The 21,577-nt window shown below is 43.5% G+C and overlaps 1 protein-coding gene across 1 annotated transcript in view; it reads left to right on the forward strand.

Annotated features, from left to right (window-relative positions):
- The first annotated feature begins 4,620 nt into the window (after window positions 1–4,620).
- The window catches only part of PGM2 (phosphoglucomutase 2), a 32,388-nt gene continuing 15,431 nt past the window's right edge, over window positions 4,621–21,577 (forward strand). Inside the window, exons 1-8 of the mRNA XM_054582036.1 lie at window positions 4,621–4,740; window positions 8,808–8,975; window positions 12,972–13,078; window positions 16,558–16,642; window positions 18,559–18,642; window positions 18,772–18,965; window positions 20,227–20,416; window positions 21,126–21,223. Of these exons, the coding sequence (XP_054438011.1) occupies window positions 4,654–4,740; window positions 8,808–8,975; window positions 12,972–13,078; window positions 16,558–16,642; window positions 18,559–18,642; window positions 18,772–18,965; window positions 20,227–20,416; window positions 21,126–21,223 (1,013 nt within the window). The 5' untranslated portion in view covers window positions 4,621–4,653. The remainder of the gene's footprint in view (window positions 4,741–8,807; window positions 8,976–12,971; window positions 13,079–16,557; window positions 16,643–18,558; window positions 18,643–18,771; window positions 18,966–20,226; window positions 20,417–21,125; window positions 21,224–21,577) is intronic.

Below are 21,577 nucleotides of genomic sequence, written 5' to 3' on the forward strand. Positions count from 1 at the left end.
GGTTTTACTACACGTTACTATTATCTGTGCTCTTTAAGCGATTTACATCCATTACATCTGTGCATTGGGACTATTACATAATGGTGTGCTTCCCGCATCTCCCTCCAACTCCGTGTTCCGTGACATCACGTTGGAAGCTAAAAATCAGCCATGGAGGATGTGTTTACACCAAGGAAATTGACAAATACTAAAAAATCAGGGTTTTTATCCCAGAGAGCTAGTTGTTAACCATTTACCGGCAAGTAAAGAAGAGTCTTCTGATGAGGTGATTGATACGTGAGCCAAAGTCCGAATTAAATGCGGACCTTTTTCACCGGAATATCTGGAGGACGGCGATATCCACGGGTCTCACAGCAGCACCTACTTGACACATTCAAGGGGCCGCACAGCACTGCAGGGCTGATCACAGTGAGTGACAAAAGTGCCAGGAAATCAGGGCTGGGGACATTTAAGTTGGACTTTGAAGCCCATAGTAAAAGATATTCTTATTCCAAGTGCATTGTGAAGTCAATGGGAGGACTGGAAACAAGGGGAACATGATCTGATATCTATTTCAAAGACTCAACTGTATGAAGAAGACTAGATTATTCCATCAGGTGGTGATTCTACATTTCAACTGAGTGGTATCTCGGAATTACTTCTTGCTTGTTAGAAATATACCAGAACCACTGATACTTGCAATCATTATTCTAACATTTATTCACAGGCAACACAGAATGTGTGGCAGTGATGATGAGGGCTCATCCCTACAAAATTGTCTTCTGGGCACGGGTAGTCTACGCTTTGCAGAACTCTTGCAGTTAAGTGGGTTCATATGATCAGAGTTCCAGCTAATGAAATATGAGCAGAAGTGATGCATGCCACTCCCAGGCAGAAGCATTTAAGAGCTCTTGTATGACCTCTACACTTTTCTCTTGCCCTTCTACGGTGACTACAGAGGCCATTTACTGAGATGGGGGAGCCGTCTGATCCCCGAGTAACTGCATGGACTATAGCATTCCCTGACTTACCCTGGACCTATAACAGGAGAAAGCAAAAAAAAAAAAAAAAAAATTAAAAAAATATTATTTGTTTCACTAAATCCTGAGATTTAGGGATTAACGTATTACTTCGGCTGGGCCTAGCCTACAGTGACTAGTACCAAATGTCAATCTAGTAGAATTTGCATAGCAACAGCTAACATTTATTGAGTGCTTACCCTATGCCAGGAAGTAATGCTAAGTGTTTTATGTGTATTTCCTCATTGAAGCCCCGCATCACCCCTAGGAGGTGAACAATATTGTTGTTTCCATTCTAGAAATAAAGGAGCTGAGCCCAGGAGAGGCTGAGTGACTTGCCCAGGGGTCTCCACGAGAACAAACAGTGGAGGCAAGATCCAGTCCTGACTCTAGAACCTTCCCCTTTCCTACATGAGGAAAGAACACACAGCCTCCCAACTTTATTTATTTTTTTACCCATTAGTGTGCCCTTACAGCGCTAGGCCCTGGGTAAGCACAGGTCAACGAAACACCATGCTGCCCTCAAGGAGCTCATGGTCCTGTAAGGGAGAGACCATGAAGGGAAAGTCATAGTAAAATGAATGTGTAGGCGATACGAGAGACAGAGAAACATGCTAACAGGCACCATGAAGCGCAACCAGCAAAATCCAGACTGTGGGAAACTTATAGGACAAATGACTTACTGTCTTCAACATATAATTTGTGAGAAAACAGGGGCAGACCCTATAAATTAAAAGAGATTTATCAGCTAATGGCAAAACTATTTGGCTGCTGATTCAAGCAAATTGTAAGGGGAAAAAAGATACTTCTAGATATTTGAGTTTCTCTCCTAGTGAGACCGAACAGAAAGCTGGTCTGGTGCAGAGAAAGGAGACAACTCCGAGCGTGGCAGACCTGCAGACAACCTGACAGGTAGGGAGACGAGGCCGCCCATCCTTCTTCTCTTCTGGGAAGGACCCCACTTGTGGATCTTTCTGTCTGGAAAGCAGTTTTCTTGCCTCCCCCAATGTTAATGCCATTTGGCATCTTTCCTTGGCATCTCCACACAAGCTTCAAGGGGTCAGGGATGCTCCCCACACTAGGACAGCCCCGAATGGACACCCTTGTGGGACCTCCTGGCTTCCTTTCCAACATTTTCATCAGTTTGTGATTAGGTATTAACTGATGTGATTATGTGATTGATACACCTGTCTCATTACACTTAAGCAGGTATCGCAGATCCCAGGTATACATTGTTTACTTTTTAAAATTGAAATAGAATACACAGAAAATGCATAATCATGAGTGCAGTCCAGTCATTTATTACAAAGTGAACACATCTGACAAGCAGTACCCAGGTCGAGAAATAGAATGTTCCGGGCCCCCAGGAGGCACTCTTCTCCTTTCCCAAATTACTACTCTCCTGACCTCCATACATTAGTTTTCCTCCTTTTAAAGTTTTAAATCCTGCCCTGGATGGTGTGGCTCAGCAGGCTGAGTGCCAACCTGTGAAGCAAGGGGTTGCTGGTTCGATTCCCAGTCAGGGCACATGCCTGGGTTGCAGGCTAGGTCCCCAGTAGGGGGCGTGTGAGAAGCAACCACAGGTTAATGTTTCTCTCCCTCTCTTTCTCCCTCCCTCCCCCTCTCTCTAAAAAATAAGTAATATTTTTTAAATCACCAATTTAAAAAAAAAAAACAAAAAAAACCCCCAAAGTTTTAAATCTTAAGACTTTAAAAAATTGAAATATTTACATACAAGGTCTGCCTGGAAAAAGTCCAGCCATTTTAATATTAATGAGAATGGTTTGTGCAAGATAAATGTAACCTGGCAGGCAAGGAGAGTGGACTGGATTGTGCAGTTAGTAGAAGCCATTTAGTGAGCATGTGTACTAGGTGGCCGGCCACCACATTCAAAATGACTGAACAAGGAGAGCGACAAATCTGCACCAAATTTTGCATTAAGCTGGAACATTCCTCTGTGGAAACTATTCAGATGATTCAGAAGGCTTTCAGGGACGATGCGATGAGTGCAGTGCAAATAAAAGTGTGGCACAAATGCTTCAAAGATGGCCGAGAATCTGTTGAAAGTGATCCACGTTCTGTAAGGCCTGCAACAAGCAGAACACCTGAGAATGTATATGGGCTGCAATCAACAAAGATTGGTGACTGACAGTGCGAGAACTAGAAGTGGATCTGGGGATTCCAAAAACTACCATGTCTGAGATTTTGATGAGTGATCTTAACATGAAACGTGTAACGGCAAAATTTGTTCTGCGATTTCTGCTACCAGAGCAGAAGGAACATCATGCTGCAGTTGCTAATGTCTTGATTCAAACCACTGCCAATGAACTGTGTGAGGTCCCAAGGTGCCTATTATAATGGGGACTGAAAGGTCATTGTCCTATGTACAATGTTTCTTGTATCTTCTTCAATAAAAGTCCCTATTTCTCATAGTACATGGCTGGATACTTCCAGAACAGTGAAATTCAGTTCCGTGAGTTTTGATAAACATGGCTCTATTTACTGTGACCACAATGGAGATATAAAACAGTTCCATCACCCACAAAATTCCCTTGTGCCCTCTGTAGTCAACCCGTCTACTCCCCCCCCACCCCGTTCTTAAAAAGCACTGATCTGTTTTTTTCCCCTATATTTTTACATATTCCAGACTCTTGTATACATGGAATGATCCAGTATATGGGGATGGGGATGCGTAGGCGGGAAGGAAGGTCTGGCTGCTTCCACTCAACATAATGTTTGTGAGGTTGATCTGTGTTATTGTGATAACAGTTCCTTTTATTGCTGTATGAATATCCCATAATTTGTTTATATCACCGTATGAATATACCACAATGTATTTATCCATTGTATTGTTGATGGACACTTGGATTGTTTCTAATTTGGGGCTGGGACAAATAACGTTGCTAGAAACATTTTTGCACATGACTTTTCCTGCTCACTGCATGCGTCTCCTTTAAGGATCAGTGATCCCGAAGTCATGAAGATAGACTCCTATCCTAGTTTCTAGAGGTTTCATTTTACCTTTCACACTTAGATCTACAATTAACTTGGAATGCATCTCTGCATGTGATATGATCTAGGGGTTCAAGTTTATTTCTTTCTTTTTCCTATATGGATATACAGTTGACCCTGTACCATTCATGGGGGGGGGGGGGAGGTCCTTGTCCTCTTGCTCCGAAATAAGTAAGCTGTCCACCCAAGTGTAGTCTTTGGGCTCTCCATTCGGTTCCATCCTCTAACTTCATCCTCCCACTTTGTTCTTCTTTTACATAAGCATTTTCTCCGTTATTGCTGACCCTCATAAATTCTACTTAACTTTTAGGGTCCTGAGTTTATCCATCCTTGGATGCCAGCACCTGCCCCGGTGCCTGTCGCATAGTAGGAACTCAGTGACTAGCTGTTGTATGAATGGGGGTGACCTAGGGACCTTTTCCGAGATGATGGGAAGGACCCAGCACCCCACCTCCCCTCCACCCGTCTACCTGGCCTGCTACCCCCAGAGGCACGCCGGTGAACTGCAAGGGGCGTGCTCAGGGACGGTCGCGTCAGCTCCCTGCGGGACCCGGTTGGCTCCGCGGCGCAGCTCCCCGACCCCGCCCCTCGGGGCCGCCGAAGCCAGATCCCCGCTTCCTGAGTCGGTGGTGACAGCGTAGGGATGGCGGCGGCGGCTAAAGGGGCCTGTGGCTCGGGCGCGGACACTCGGCTGGACCAGGAGTCAGCCCGGTGGCTTCGGTGGGACAAGGTGAGGGGCGACCGGAGGCTGGGGGCGCTCGCAGGAGGGGCGGGGTCCTCTGCCTGCTCCCCCGGCGCCGCGCCGCCTTCCCTGCGGCGAGCGGCGGTGCCCGCGCTTCCTTCCTTGCCTTCCCTCCCGCGGGGAGACGGGCGAGGAGGAAGCCGCGGCGGCCAGGCCTCTCGGGCCCCGCGGGCGTGGGTCACATTCGGAGTTTGTCCAGGACGCGTTGCCCCGGGAGAAAACCAGCCAGCAGGCCGGCCGGGGCTGCAAGTTCCGGAGCCGCGGAGAGAGCCTGGTTGGCTCGAGCCCGGCCGGGCGCCGGGGTTTCGTCTCGTGGAGGACCGCGTGCGATCCTGCGCTCAGACCGCGGACTCGTCCTCTGCACTCGGACGTGCCCCGCCTCCCACCCAGAATCGTGCCGTCCGCCTCTTCCTTTGGCTCCTAAGGGCGGCGTTCCCATCCGCAGCCCCCAGCGGCTTGGTTGCAAACTCGGGCTCGCCTGACTTGAGGCTCCTTTCTCAGGTCTCTGACTTTGCTGAGAAGATGAGAGGGAACCCCTTGGACGCTGCACCCTTCGCCGTATTCACTCTCTTAGATGCTGGAGCAAAGAGAGAATCGGGAAGCCAACTCTAGATTGGCCTCCCTCTCTCCTCTCCAACTTGGAGTCTCCGGCTTCCTCTTTGTTCTTTCCGGCATCTCTTTGTTTTCTTGGAATGTTCTCTTCTCTCTTCTGCTGAACTTGTTTCTCCTGTTGTTGCTCCTGTTTCGGATCCGCACTTAAATGAGGCCTTTGTAGAAAGGCTTTCTCTGGCTCCTAAGGGTAAATGATTTCTCCCTTAACAGACTGTTCTTTTCCTTCATAGCTCTTACTGAAATTGGGGGTGGGAGGAGGAGGAGGGGACGGATGGGATTTGTTCGTAGGTTTATTTATTTAATATCTCCAGGGCTGGCTTCAAAGGCATGAGATCCCATGAGGGGTTGCACAGGACCCCTTCTAGGGGGGCCCAGCACTGGGTTAAATACTCTGCTGTCCTGTCTTGAAATTCTTAACCATTGTTGAGGGAGGGGCCCCGTGTTTTATTTAGCACTGGGTTCCATCAAGCCATGTAGCAGGACCTCCACGAACTTTCACGGTTCATACAGTGCAGACACAGAGCAGATGCAGGGTTTCCCCACCCTCCGAAAGGAGAGCTCCCCTGTGAAACCTTGGGTGAGCTCAAAGGGCAGAAAGCAAAGAAGCCGTTACCATTAATTTACATGGAAAATATTTTCAGCATTTCTAGACCCCCAAAATAACCTACCACGTGATACCATATAACACACAAAGCCTAAAATAACCCTAAAATATAGCAAAAGCAGGAATGATACGATAAATATACACCATGCTTTGTACACCTGTGGATCCACTCTAGCAACAGACTTTCTGTCTTGTTCATTATTGGAGAGACCACTTTGCGACTGGCAGGAACCAACAGGAACTTAGGCAGCTGTCAAGATTCTTTCTCTGAGTGTGGATAGCATGAGTGGTGGATGCAGGCAAATTCAGCACACACACAACGTTGTTATTTCAGTCATCATGACCAAAACAGTTACGTCCAGTTGCATGCTAGCTCCCTATGAGCTCTTAGGTTTTGCTGATACCTCAGGACGCATCTTGCTAACAGATGCGCACGGAACAAACTGCGATGAAGCACAGATGCTCACAGACACAGTTCACAGCTCTGGCGGCCTGACGCTGAGATGCTGAGTGTAGCTCCCAGGGGAGGAGCGGGGCGGGCGCTGCCTCTATAATGGCTGCTGCCAAACCCCGCTGATTGCTGTTTCCACTTTTTTTTTGTAAATGCAAAAATCCTCTTTAGATTTCTTTCAGTTAGCAAAAACAGACACTAATAGGTCTTTTGTAACACAAACTTTCGAAAAGGGGGCTGGGGGGGGTGAGGTACCTGTACCTAAAATAGTTGTTGAGTAAGTGAAGAAGATTGTGTAAGGGCTGGGTCTCGTGACTCCCTCTTTACCTTCTGGCCCCTGCGCTTGAAAAGCCTGTTTGAATGTCATTGGCAACTGTGGGTGGTTTTTACCTTCCCTGAAAAGACTGCCTTGCAGTTCTTTAGGAAGGAAAATGTTTCCATGTCTGATAACTTAGTAACTTGCAACCTGTAGAAATCTTTTAGGTGGTAATGACTTGCTCCATAGAGCTTTCCCTTTGCAGAAACAACACCTGATGTCCACAAAATGTTCTATCTGTCCATTCCCTGGGCAGAGGTGAGGAGTTGTCCTTTTTAATTTCTACCACTTCTCTTCTTTCCTCCCAATTTCTTCTTTGTTTTGAGACAGGCAGCACGAGGGAACTTCCTGCTAGCTAAAAGCTTTGTAGCCTCTGGCCTGAGCCCCCGGGCGCGGCAGGTTGCCCTGCATTTCCAGTGAGCCTTCACCCTCTCCTTCGGCTGCTGTCAGCTTCGGTCACTCCCACGGCTGATTCTCACCTCTGAGAACCTCTGGACTTTTCATTCTTATCTCAACTCCTTTGGTTTTTCTCAGGCTGTTACTGGACTTTTATAGATACTAAAGGTCAATTAATGGGGTTTTTATAGATACCCAAGGCCAATTAGGATTTTCCACATCAACACTGAGAATCACCGGACATTGGGTGTGGCCTTAAAGTTCCTGTTTTCCCATTCGCTCAGCAAATATTGATTGAATCTCTTTTAAGTTGCAGACCTGAGCCCTCCACTGGGGGCACCTGCCAATCTGATTGGTCAGATTGTGCTCTGTGTTCAGGGGCTTTTGCTTTTAACCTAAAAAGCGGGCTTTCACTTGATTCCTCTTGATTCTAGAACAATCGGGAAATGTGGGCTTAATTCCAAAAGGCCAAGGTTTTATTGTAATAGCATTTCAAAGTTTAATTACGTAGCTACATCTTGCCTGCATGCTCATCTAGTGAGATAATGACTGTAAATAGAAATAAAGTACTTACGCTGTTACTCTTCTGAATTCTTAATTCAAAATATCTGGTATGAAATTGATGTGATTGCCATTTTTCTCCATTCTTAACATTTTCTGCAGTTGTTGTACAAAGAAAAAAGAGCAGTGTAAAGTGAACTTAAATGATTCATGGGAATGTCTATTTGAAGCAGTGAGTATAAAGGCACAGAATTCATGTGTAACATGCAGTCTAAGCAAGTCTCTTCATCTCAGAGGTGCCTCCATCTGTAAAATGGGGTTTTTGTCATTTGCCTCCTGAAGTCATTATTTCAAATTTGGCCTGGTATGTGAAATCATTGTACAAGTTCAAAAACACTACAGAAAATAAGGTTTTGGTTTAAAATCATATAACTTTCACTCTCTGGGAAAATTTGAATACATTCGGGAAGAAAATGAACATTTGATTACAACTAAGTACCAGGCAGAGAAAGAGGTGTTACATTAATTTAATGTAACACCACCTCAAAATCATCTTCTAAGGAACATTCTAGACTGTAAACCCCAGTGAATAGCGTTGGGGAGTGGTGGTATGGCTGAGATATCATTCTGGCGTCTTAGACCCCACAACCTTTAAGTCCATTCCATTTTTCCAAATTGCTTACCTTGGTAGGAAATAAAATAATACTTATAAAGGGAAAGACTAAATACAGAGGTGGGCAGAAGTAAGTTTATAGTTGTGAGTATGCAAAACAGACTTAAGAAAGCTATTATAATAATAAAAACCTGCATGTCTTTTTTCATATGAACACTGTAAACCTACTTTGGACTACCCCTATATATATACCCCTATATATATATGTGTATAGATATATATATAGGGGTATATATATCCTAAATCTATCCTAAACTATTCTAAAACTAAATATATATTTCTTATTAATCATAATATCACTCATTATAATTCAAAAAAGACTTTATATTTCAAATTTAAAAAGGATCAAAATATGGAAATATTGAAAAGTGTAGATAGGTAGATAGATTCCCCCTGCCCAAGGTGGAATTATTGTGGATTTTTTTGTTTGTTTGTTTAATTTCAGATTTTTCATCCTGTTATTTACCTGGCTGGATCTGGTATCTACATTTGTGTTTTGCAGAATCCTTTAACTTTGGAGTCAGTGAAACAACTGATTGCAGAAGGCAATAAAGAAGAACTGCAGAAATGTTTCGGGGCCCGCATGGAGTTTGGGACAGCCGGCCTCCGAGCTGCTATGGGAGCGGGGATTTCTCGGATGAACGACTTGACCATCATCCAGACCACACAGGTACCGCATTTTTATATGGCTTCGTTATCTTTAAATACTCCTAGTGTTAAAAGATAAACTGAGGCATATTCAAAACTTGAAGAGTTTATCTGAGCAAAACTCTACTTGAATCGGGCAGTACCAGTCCGGCAATGGCTAGAAGCCCTGCTCTGACAGGGGCTAGGAGGGAGACTTTTATTGGGAAGAGGCAGGAGCAAAGCAAGGAGATTAATAGATTGGCTACAGCTCAAGCGGTTACCTTACTGGGGAAAGCTCAGGTGGCTATTTGTGGTTGGTTGTCATTAGGTTTAATTTCTTAACCTTGAGGCATTTACAGGCTTAGATTTTGATTTGCTTAACAGGTTTTGGTTTGCTTACTCAGGCTACTAAGGCATTAACTCCACTTCGGTCCAATGGCCTCGTTGTGTGATGAATTGAACCCTGGGCTCCCTTTGTATTTGACAGGCCTCATTTGTTTTAATTATGGCCAGGTCTTGTGGGATTGTCCAGGCACAGGGAGACAGACATTTACTCCATAAAGTAAGGCTTGCGCAGTTGGTTGAAGCAGTACTCATTTCAAAACCCATGATTTATTCATTCATTCATTTAACAGAGGTTTATTGAGTGCCTACTATGTGCCAGGCACTGGGAATATAATAATGAGTAAAACAGGCTCATGCATCTTTCATTCCAGTGCAAATTCATGTTTGTTACAGTTGTACAGACTCACGCATTGAAAAGCTTTTTAAACTGCCATAATAACTGCCAGCCAATTCTCTGTAGGGTTCATGTGTAGCATAGGTGGAAATCATTGCTGAGTTCTCTTGCCTTCGTTTGTGAATTTTATTAGCGTTTAGACCCAACTTTTAGGAACAGAGATGAAGCCTTTGACAAAACAGAAGAGCTGCCACTGAGTAGGGAGAGGTCTGTTTATGAGGGAAAAGAAGGAGAACATATTCTTTTGTCTCTTCAACTACTTAGACCTGTGAAAAATTGTGGTCACCTTAATTCTCAGAAAGAAAAGGCTGGAGAAATTGACTGCGGTGATGACGCGTACCTTACGCGTACCCCCCAGCATGGAAGGCAACAGGGCGTGTTGTAGCAAAACCCTAATAAGAGGAGTTCCTGGGGCTGTAGAGCAAATCACCCAAAACAGTGATTTTAAACAGTTTATTTTGCTCACAGATCTATAATGTGAGTGGAGCTCAGTGGGGACAGCTAATCTCTGCTACATGGCATCACCTGGGCCAGCTAGGAGCCTGGGGTCACCTGAAAGCTCCCTCGCTCACATGCCTGCAGTTGTTGCTGGCTCTTGGCTGAGATCTGAGCTGGCGCTGGACCCCTGCTTGTGTGGCCGGGGCTTCCTTACAGCATGGGACTTGGGGTGGCATCCAGAGAGAGGGCGTGTGCCAGGTGGAGGCTATATTGACTTTTACAACCTGACCTTGAAAGTCACCTCAAATCCCTCACTTCCACCATATTGTATTTGTGAAAAGCAAGTCAGTAAGGCTGCTCATATTTAAGGAGACGGTATGTAGACACCCACCTCTCATTGAAGGAGTATCTCATTTCATGAGAGGAGCCCATGGGATGGGACATACTGGTGTGGCCATCTTTGGAAAATTCAGTTGGTCACTCCTTGGATTAGACCTAATTGTAGGGGATTCTGTGGGCTTTTTAATGAACGTGGGGTCCCTTCTCCTGCGTTCATCTCTGTAGTCCCCAGGAATGAGGTGGCCTAGCCGCAGGATGGCCTTAGGACCTACATCGTTCCTCCTCGCAGAGGAACTGGTCTCCTCTGGGAAGAGACACTGTGATGCTAAAAAGCCTCAGAGCTAAAATGAGTGTGTCCCTTAAAAGGCACGTCCCTCGGTCAGCTACCCCTTGGGATCATTTCGCCCACAATCCCTAGCGCTCCGAAGCGGCCATCTAGCTGACATTGGAACACTTACCACGGGAGACAGGCATGTTAAGAGTTAAGACAATGTTGTAAGAGCAGCGGGGCACTTTTAAAACCTTAGGAGTAGTTTCCCAATCAGAAGAAAAGGATTCCCAGGAGAAACCCCCCAGACATCCCCCTTAGCCTCGGGGAGTGTGACCCAGGAATGTGCTGGCTTTTAGCCTAAGCTCAGCGCCCTGCCTGCTTCCTAGTCTCTGGTGTGGATGCTTCTAATGGTGCCCCCGACGTTCGTCTGGGTGGATTTAAGAAGCAGATGTATGTGAGAGCACCCCAAAGGGAAACAGGATAGAGACTGCAGGGAAACTTTTTTGTATTGTTTGCCTTGTTCACAGAGGTCACGATTTCCTCTTAGGTTACCTAACCAAGTCACAAGACATCAGTGATGGAGAGCTCAGTGTCTTCTGAAATAGCCATTCCATCTTTGGACTGTTGTCATTAAAGAATGGTTTCACTATTTTGAGTCCAAATCTGTCTTTCTGTAGCTTTTACATATGGGTCATACATAGCTTGACCTTTTAGAGCCATACAAAGTTTATTTCTTGTGTCTGAGGATAACATTTAAATTTCAATTCCCAAAACTTCCCTCATCCCTCACTGAGTCTTTTCTTAGCCATTCTCTTGGGTCCTTAGACTCAGCAGGCCCCAGAGTCTTTTCAGACAATTTGGAGATGGGCGAATTTTGGACCAAGACTGAATGCTTTTTGTCCCCTTGAACTTTGGGGCCACAAGACAGGAATAACTAGGGATGGGGAGAGGGTGCTATCACTGCTGTAAGCCTTAGCGTGTGAGCAGCTCATTTCCTTCTTGGGAACCCTCAAAACCAATACACGTGTGTCTTCATTTCTTTGTATCACTTGACCTCAGAAGATAGGCCCAAAGCACTATTTTTTTTCTTTTCTTTTTTTCTTTTTTTTTTTTTGTCTAGGAAAAACTAAAGGCATTCTAAATGGGCCCTACCCTGGTAACAAAGCTGTGAAGTATCCTCCCTACCAAAAATGATTTTCTTCAGTGAAAGTAAAATAAGTAATATGAACCATCATTATTACCCAATCAACCTTCATTCTCTTTGCTCTGTGATAAAAACCAGTTTTATCCACTATTCTGAACTGATTAAGTTCAAAGTTTGCTATTTTCTAATCTTTTTCATTTCAGATTAAAATGATTTTATTGTACCCACTGCAACACAGGAATTGTGACTTCTTTCATTTTTAGCAAGTGTGCTAGCCCAGATTCTGCATACTTTTTCTTTGTATAATTGGCTATATCATGTATTTGGACTGGCGTCGCCTTCTTAAGACCTGCTGAAAAACAGTATCACAAACAGAACACATTAGATCAATCAGTTGTAAAAATCTTATCAAATGCATTGAGTTTCATTGACCTAGTGATGGTACAGAGCCGGCAGGAATACCTAAAACAACCCCCTGTCCTCAGGCAGCTAGAACTAGTGTAAAAAGGAGTACAGGCTTTGAAGGAAAAAAACAACAACAAAAAAATAATGCTCCAACAGCAACACATAGTACTTTCTTGGCGTTCAGCACTTGGCATATTTCACTCATTTAATCCTTATAAAAGCCTGTGGAGGTAGGTACTATTGTTATTCCTGTTTCACAGAAGAGGAAATTGAGGCACCAAGAGATTAAGGAACTTGTCATTTGCTCATAGGTGGCGGAATGCAGTTCAAACCCACACTGTGTGCTCGTAACCCAGCACTGAACCACCTCTAACCAGACCTGGGGAACAATCCAGGCTCTGCTACTCGTGTATGTGGACAAGTCCCTGAGCCTTAGTTTCCCCTTTGTAAAAGGGAACTTCTTGGCGAAGTGCATCTGGGGTTAGTGATTTTAGATATTAAGTGTCCAGCATAGTACTTGATACATATAGATTAGCAATAAAGTTTTTGTTTTCCTGTTGTTCACCTTGTTTAATTGCTGAGCAATTTCTCCCCTCTCTGCTACAATGTTCTCCTGTGGAAGGAGAGAAAAATTAACCAATTTATCATATACCTGTGACATGTTAAAACATATATACTCTTTAATCTGTGGGGTATTTTTTAGGGATTTTGCAGATATCTTGAAAAACAATTCAGTGACCTTAAGCAAAGAGGTGTCGTGATCAGCTTTGACGCTCGAGCTCACCCAGCAAGTGGAGGCAGCAGCAGAAGGTATTTCAAGATACTCTGTTTCTTTGCAGTGTGTTTTGTGGCTTTATTTTTAATCATTAATTCAATAGCATGCCTTTGAAAAACATTTGTCAGCTGCATTGCTTAACTACAAAAAATGATGGGTAAATTCTGTTTGCAACTTTTAAAAATTCTGGTTTTACATTTGGGTTAAGAAAATGAAATTATTTCGACAATTTAGAATCAAATACATGTCTAAATGAAAGACTTTTTTAAAAAAAGATTTTATTTAGTTTTAGACAGACAGGAAGGGAAGGAGAAAGGGAGAGAAACATCAATGTGTGGTTGTCTCTCATGTGCCCTCCACTGGGAATCTGTCCCACAACGCGGTAATGTACCCTGACTGGGAATCGAACCCGCAACCCTTTGGTTCTCAGGCTGGCACTCAGTCCACTGAGCCACACCAGCAAGGGCTTGAAAGACCTTTTTTTTTATGCAGCAACCTTATTTCTTCTCATTTTCTTCCTTTTATGTAATTTTTTTCTCCCACTACTCATACGCCTCATGAGCTCGTCCCCATTCTTGAATGCCCATTTCAAGCTGTATTCTTGTAACATTCACACACCAATGGGACTCCCTCTGCTGTAGCTGTAGGGAGAGGATGATGATGGTCACGATGATGGTGATGGTGAGGATAGGAGAGCAGTCACCTGAGTGCTGGGTGTGAGCTAGGCATGCAGGTACTTCCTCATTGAACCCTCACAAGCAGTCTGTAGGGCATGTACCTTAATCTCTGCTCTAAGATCAGAAAGGGAAAGAAGGACCCACAACGTAAGCATAAAGAGGCTAACACCACAAGCTGGACAACATTCTGTCTAAAGGGCAACTAATAAACATCTGACACATTGTGGGTCATACACTCTCTGTCACAGCTATGGATTTTGCCGTATGGCACAAAACCAGCCATAGCCAGTACGTAATGAAATGGACATGGCCATGTTCCAGTAAAACCCTATTTACAAAATGAGCTGTAGCTTACCAATCCCTGCTCTTAATCACGTAGTAGAGCCTTTAAAAAAAAAAAAAAACAACTTGAATATTTCCCCTATTATGAATTCTTTTATTGCTTCAGAGCATAAGTGTTAGTAGTTTCTTAGATTGGAAGAACGTGCAAATATTTAACATTAATGAAATTCTCATTAACTTTACAGTGGTGGATGAGTTCATAGAGCCCTAATCTTTGCCTTTCAGGAGCTTTATGGTCTAAGAGAAAAGCACTAATGGGAACACATGTGCAGCTGTGAGGAAGGGAGCTTGGTCAGGTCCAAGGACTGGATGATGTCAGTCCCCAGATGGAACACAGGATGATCTAAGATTTTTGGCCTTCAGCTGCAGGCTCAGAAATGTGATTTATTTTCCAACAAAGCAAGAGAGAAGCTGTAGCTCTCAGGGAGAGATGCACATGAACCACCTTTACAAGAGAGTGATGCTATGCGAACCGGAATGTCAGTCGATCAGTTTTCAGTCCACGAACTCATGGTTAGAATTAGAATTAGGTCGTGCGCATGCCTCACCGGCCTGGCAGCAGGGCAGGCCCCCAACAGAGCATGTCCGGTGCGCGTGTGTGGCGTATACGAACTCTGGCTGTTTAGCTTCTCGGATGTTTTCTTGTGAGGCTGACTACCCTGTTACTGGTTGACACACATCCTTTGGATATGTTAACATTGTCGGTTCAGGCACAGATACTTCTTGCTCTAGCCTTGGAGCTACATTGTTTCTAAAAAGTAACTGATGTCATTAATTCTGCTTAAGTTATGGTTCAAGGGTCAGCACTGGGTGGGGTGGTGCCCAGGGCTGCTGTCACCTACCACATGCAGACAGTTGGAGATCACAACCTAAACATCAAATGTGGCAAAGCAGGCATGATCAGCGGGGATGGAATCTTCTTAAAGGGCCAGATACTCTTGTACTCTCAGAATTTTACCTAAGGAAATGGTTATTTGTTCTTTAATCTTCCAACTTTAAATATCAGGTGGGGGACATAGTTATAATTGTGAAACATGCAGAGGGACACATTGAATTTTTTGTGTGTGCACATTTGTGACTCAGTACATTCATATCATGTATATAATCATACATACAAAGTGGGGCAAAAGGTTTACAGTTGTGAGTATATAAAACAAGGGGGTTATCTTTATAGAATTATTTAGTAATTACTGTATCATTTTCTATATGAACAGTACATTAATTACAGTAATTATATACAGTAATTACTAAATAATTCTACAAGAATAAACCCCTTGTTTTGTATGCTCACACCTGTAAACCTCCTTTTGCCCCATCCTGTGTGTTGAGTGTCTCCTTTGCCAACATTGGGGTCAGCCTGACACATGGTCAATGTTCCATGAGGGTGAAGGTGAATTCCATGCCATTCATTCACGTAAATAGAGTTTAGGTTTAATTCAGATTTTTATTAAACTTGTTTTTGATGAATTTTGGCATTTTTATGACTTTCCCCTATGTAGAGACCTTTTTTCCCCTGTCAAAATCATCCTTGTATTACGCTCGATCCTAGGATTTTCAGTTGTGAAAGTGCAGAGGTCTCTGGTGCCCAACCAACTCCCAGAATCTGGGGAGAGAATGAATGATCAGGTTAATTCTGTGATGGTCTAATGTTGTTCATAGAAAGTAAAGTGCTTATTTATTGTGGTCACATATTTTAGCCCAAGCATGAAGGAAGACTTGATCCCATGTGTCCTGCCTTAAGCTGGTTGCTGTAGAAGTTAAGAGAAAATGTCTGTGACAAAGATTTAAGCCTTTTTTAAGGGCTGATTGGAGGCAGGATGTAAATATGTCATGCATGTATGCCGCATACATATATATGACACCCATACACATACATACACCTGCCAATATGATACCATCTAATCAAGTGCTACTCTGCATGGCCTATACTGAGTTGTGATAGCTTTAGGCTAGAGTCTCTCGGCGTCGCACTGCTGGCCTGTGGCTCCATAGTGGACCAGATCATTGTCCATTGTGAAGGACTGCCCTGGGCTTGCAGGGTGTTTAGCAACATCCCTGACTCACACCCACTGACTCCCAGTAGAACCTTACCCCTACTTCCAGTGACAACCAAAAGTGTCTCCAGACATTTCGGATGCCCCATGGGGGCAGAATCTCTCTCAGGCGAGCACCGCTGAGACAGGCAGGCCATTGAAAGACCTGGGCGGAGGCCTGGCTCCGCTGCTGGTGACTGTTGGACGTGGGGCCCGTTCCCTGGCCTTTCTCGACTTGAGTCTTATTTCCATAAAAACAAAGGTGTAGCACAAGATGACTCCTCAGGTTTATCCGGCTTCATGGGTCGATACCAATGGAAATAGAATGAACGTTTGGCTTTGTGTGGCTGCTACACTCAGCCTAATGGCGTGGCCGGGCCGGGCATTCGCTTCCTTCTTTACTGTCACCTGTGGTCCTGATGACTCTGCTCTCCCTTCTCCCCTGTCACACGGCCTCTCCAGATTTGCCCGACTTGCTGCAACCACATTTATCACTCAGGGGATTCCTGTGCACCTGTTTTCTGATATTACCCCCACTCCTTTTGTGGTAAGTAGCTGGTTCGTTTTATAATTTCTGTCACCAGGTTGGGGGTGGGACGTGGTGGAACTTTACAAGCTCCCGTGCTGCCAGGAGTCAGGTGTCTGAGTGACAGAAGAGCTCCGGGGCCTTTATGGGGCCTCCTGTCCTCTCTCCAGGAATGTTTCTCCTGCATCCCAGGAACATTTCTCTGGTGTTCAAATTTTGATTCATCAGAACTGATTCTTTTTTTTTAGTACAATTTTCCTTTTGCTATCATTCCAAGGATATTTTAGCTAATGAGCAAAATGCCTTTTGTTTGTGGTTTTTTCCTGTACGGTTTGTAGTTCTTTCCCCCAGCTATAACACTTCTTGTATCTAAATCTGAATTCCCCTCCCATCATGTCTTGCCATGAATATTTTTCACAAGATGGTGCACCAGCTCTTTATACAAATGTACATTCTAAATATTATTCATGGCCTGTACAGAACGCATGCGTGTCAGGTTTTAGTAAGATTTTAATCAAATACTTAATGTAGCAGACTCTGAGGAAAGGACCAGAGGGACTGTGGCAGCTGTTGTTTTTAAGTAGATAGAACTTTTAAAAGTGGGGCCAGATGCTAAGAATACGCTTTTTAGAAATGAAGCTAAAAACATGACCTGAATGCAGTTGCTTACATCAAGTGGAAATAAAAGTGTACAGACACAGGAGAAACAGCCTCCGTCGGTCTTGCGTTGACTGCCTCTAGTGCACTGACCGGCAGATACAGCACCTTCAAGACTGTGGAATTAGGAACCCAGGGAACACTCCATGTCACATGCAAACATGGTCCTGGTTTTCTTGTTGGCTGGAAAAATTGCAATATTTTCGAGCTTCCTTGGTCTTCTGTACTCTGTAAGTGTTACTAACAGTTATTTTTATTTTGGACATGCATTAAATGAGTGTCTCGTGGTCACTTCCCTCTCTGTGGAGTGGCTCTCCCCTTTTGTTTGCTCCAGGACACATGGGGGATGGGAAGTAACTCCTAAGGGGACAAACAGCCACAGAGCTTGTTAGTGGGACAGATGGTTAGAATCTCGGGTTGCCTGTATATGACAAATCTCATGTGCACCCACAGCGGGGACAGGCCGAACCTCTCCCTACTTTGAGACGTATGTAGAGATGGGAGCCACATGGAAATACAAGAGAGGGAGATTTTCTTCAGGAGTGGAAGTAAATGAGCCGGGTATAAGAGTCCTCTCTGTTTCTTCAGCCTTTTTCTTAAAAGCAAGTGGGGGTCGGGGGTAGGGAAGAAGAGAAAGCCTTTGGAGGAAATAAACTGAATCTTCTGTCCCAAGAAGAAGGTTTAAATGAACATGAAATGGAAGATTAGACCACCTTAAGGTTTGGAGGGTTTTCTAGCTCTGCCAAGTAGAAGACACCAAGAAGAAGGTACCTAGGAAAATATTCTCCTCTCTTAACAGGGTACATATCCCAGAATTTTGAGCAGTGAGCTAGTTCTAAGGGTAATAAGGAGTACACTGCTTGGGCCCTGGCCAGGCGGCTCGGTTGGTTGGAACGTCATCCTATACACCAAAAAGATTGTGGGTTTGATTCCCAGTCAGGGCACGTACCTAGGTTGCAGGTTCCATCCCCAGTCAGGGCTCCTAAGGAAAGCAACTCACTGATATTTCTCTCTTACACATCAATATTTCTCTCTTTCTCCCTCCCTCTCCTTTCCTCTCTAATATCAATAAGCATATCCTTGGGTGAGGATTAAATGTCACCTTGAAAAAAAGTATACTGCTTGGGGGTGGCATGAAAACATTGAATGACACATTCTGATATTTATATATTATGTTTACTAAATGGGAACAAATTGGTATAAACAAACAATATACAATAGATACTTTAAATATACCTAATGTGTTTGTTTAAAACTGTGCTTGTTTCCTGCTTTGACAGCCTTACACGGTATCTCATTTGAAACTTTGTGCTGGAATCATGATCACGGCCTCCCACAATCCAAAGCAGGATAATGGTTATAAGGTACGTTTATTTTTGTGTCCAAATGTTTGTCCTTCTATGTAAAGCGTAAACCTTTACAATTTGGGAGCACAGGGTCTGGGTGCTTTCCCAGTACCCCTAAACCGTCTGGATGTGTCCCTGCATCTCCAGGTCTATTGGGATAATGGAGCTCAGATCATCTCTCCTCATGATAAAGGGATTTCTCAAGCTATTGAAGAGAATCTAGAGCCCTGGCCTCAAGCTTGGGATGATTCCTTAATCGATGGCAGCCCCCTTCTTCACGATCCAAGTGCTTCCATCGACAAGGACTACTATGAAGACCTTAAAAAATACTGTTTTCACAGGTAAACCGATTGTAAACTCACCTCACAGCAAAACACAACTGCAAGCCTTCCCTCCATCCTCTGATTCAACTTCACAAAGACTAAGGGCTTCCAGTTTGGGGCTACTCCACGGAGCTCTTGAGCAGTTACTGGAGTACTTGTGGGGGCGGGTGTCTGTGCGCGCACCTAAGGATACACATTTCCATGGAACGTGTATTTTAGGTACATTTCTGGCATCAGAATTGTATATGCATTTACAATGTTGATAATCACTTACAATTGCTCTCCAAAAATGGTAGAGTGGTTGGCATTCACACCGACAGTGTATGATCCACACATTCCTACCTACACTGAGTATTATCAAATTTCTCATGTTTCCCAATTTGCTAGATGAAGGGATATCTCACTTTATTTGCATGCTTATAAATAAGTGGTTTTTCCTATTCATTTAACCTATGTGTATTTGTTCATTTTCTTTTCATTTGTGAAACTCCTAGCTTATATGGAAAAATAGACTTCATTATTTTCAAATATTATTTTCCATTGTTACCTTGGGAATTTTTTATTGAATCTTTTTGCTGAACTTTTAAAAAATTTTATGTTTATCAGTTTTTTAATTTATGACTTCTGGGTTTTTATGCCACACTTAAGAAGACTTTCTTTACAACAAGATTATAAAAAGTCCCCCGCCCCTGTTTTTTGGACTTGCATGTTTATATTTTGTAATGTTTAAATCTTTTGAGTCATTGGTGATTTTTAATTTTGTATGAGTTGTGAAGTAGGAAAGCAAATTAGGTTTTTTGTAAGAGGTTTGCACTTGTACCAACATATTAAGTTGAAGAACCCACCCTTCTTTGACCAATTGGAAACATTACTTTTAACAGGTGATTTCCAATGCTAATTGAGTGTTGATTATGCATCAGATAATTACTATGGGCTGGAGCCTGAGCCCTGGGCTTGTACTTTTTTCCTGCTCCAGGTGTGAATGCTGTATCATTAAACAAACTGACAGGAATCAGAGTTGCTGAAAATAACTACAGTGTAAAATTCAAAACTTGAATGTGTTGGGAGAGGGCTATTATATTTGGGAGAGGGGAGGTAAGTTTTATTTCATTTTTTTTTAAAAAATGGAATTAGAAAAATCCTTTGTGGTCTTGCACATTTGTGTCACATTGATGTCTTACATTCTGAGGGACCTGGTTCCTTGGTATTTTGCAAACCTTCCAGTTTTGAGAGTCGCGTTTGTATACTTCATCATTTTCCACAATGTGCCTGACTCTAGGAGTGTGAACAAGGAGACCAAGCTGAAGTTCGTGCACACCTCTGTCCATGGCGTGGGTCACCGCTTCGTGCAGTCGGCTTTCAGGGCTTTTGACTTCGTTCCTCCCGAGGCTGTTCCCGAACAGAAAGATCCAGACCCTGAGTTCCCAACCGTGAAATACCCAAATCCCGAAGAGGGTAAAGGTGTCTTGGTAACCTAATATCTTTAATTATAAAATTTATCACTTATATTCAAAACTATGTCTAGCAAGTAAAACAAGTTTTTATGTGCCTTCATTGCACTGAGCAAAAATAATTTCATCATTGGAAATATTTATATTTATTAATCTCTCATCCATTTCTTAAAGGAACTTTCCAATTAGATTAGCTTAGCATCAGGATATGAGGGCTGAAGTCTAAATGCTTTAAATTTAATTTAATTAATTAAATTTAAGTTACTGTGCTTCCTTAATACCAAAAAAGAAACAGTGATAGAATGGAAGTTTATCCCATGATTCTTATTCCTTATTATCATTTTTCTGATATGAAGGAGTACTACTTAAATTATGGTACCTTCAACCTTTTTAAAGGGTAGGGTGACAATGATATTCAGTGAGTCTGTTTATTTTGGTTTGTGTGTGAGGCTGATCACAGGCAAAGCCTGGAAATGCCAGTCCAGCCACACCTACGCTGTCAAACGTGGGGAGAATCGCAAGGGCGGGCCTGGGTCACGGGCTGATGCTCCCTTGGTCTCCCTTGGCTGAGGAAGCAACATGTGACCAGCCAAGACCAGCTCTAGAAATAAAATTCAGCCTTAGTTTAGAGAAAGTTCTCTTTCAGTTCTGAAATAGCTGAACGTTTTCAAAGACTGCAAAATGCTTGATTCTTGGCTGAAGTCCTCCTTTTTCTGCTCTCTTTCAGACTTTATCCTTTGCTTTGGCTGACAAAGTCAAGGCCAGAATCATTTTAGCAAATGACCCAGATGCTGATAGACTTGCTGTGGCAGAAAAGCAAGACAGGTAACACTTAATTATGATTACCTACATAATAGAAAATATAAAGGGTGACCTCTTTGGCAGTCACATGTTTCTGGGGAGTCTGGACCTTTTTGGAAATATATGGCATTTACTCTGCAAATGATCATCTCAGTGAATTTCTGTCAAGTCCTCCAACACAGAGCAAGGTGCCAATACGGGGCCACACAATTGCTGTGTGAGCATGACACAGCTTAAACCCGCCCAGTATGAACCTGGAACTGAAATTACTGTTACCTTCCTTCATTATATCATTGATTATATTATGGTCATGACTCAGTGCCTCATGAGCACAAAATACTTTGCTTACTGCCGGCTTTGTAGTTCTGTATTTGCTGG

The sequence above is a fragment of the Pteronotus mesoamericanus genome, unplaced genomic scaffold (genome assembly GCF_021234165.1).
Source record: "Pteronotus mesoamericanus isolate MK-2021 breed Mesoamerican mustached bat unplaced genomic scaffold, CSHL_Meso_final contig_68, whole genome shotgun sequence".
NCBI classification, from domain to species: domain Eukaryota; kingdom Metazoa; phylum Chordata; class Mammalia; order Chiroptera; family Mormoopidae; genus Pteronotus; species Pteronotus mesoamericanus.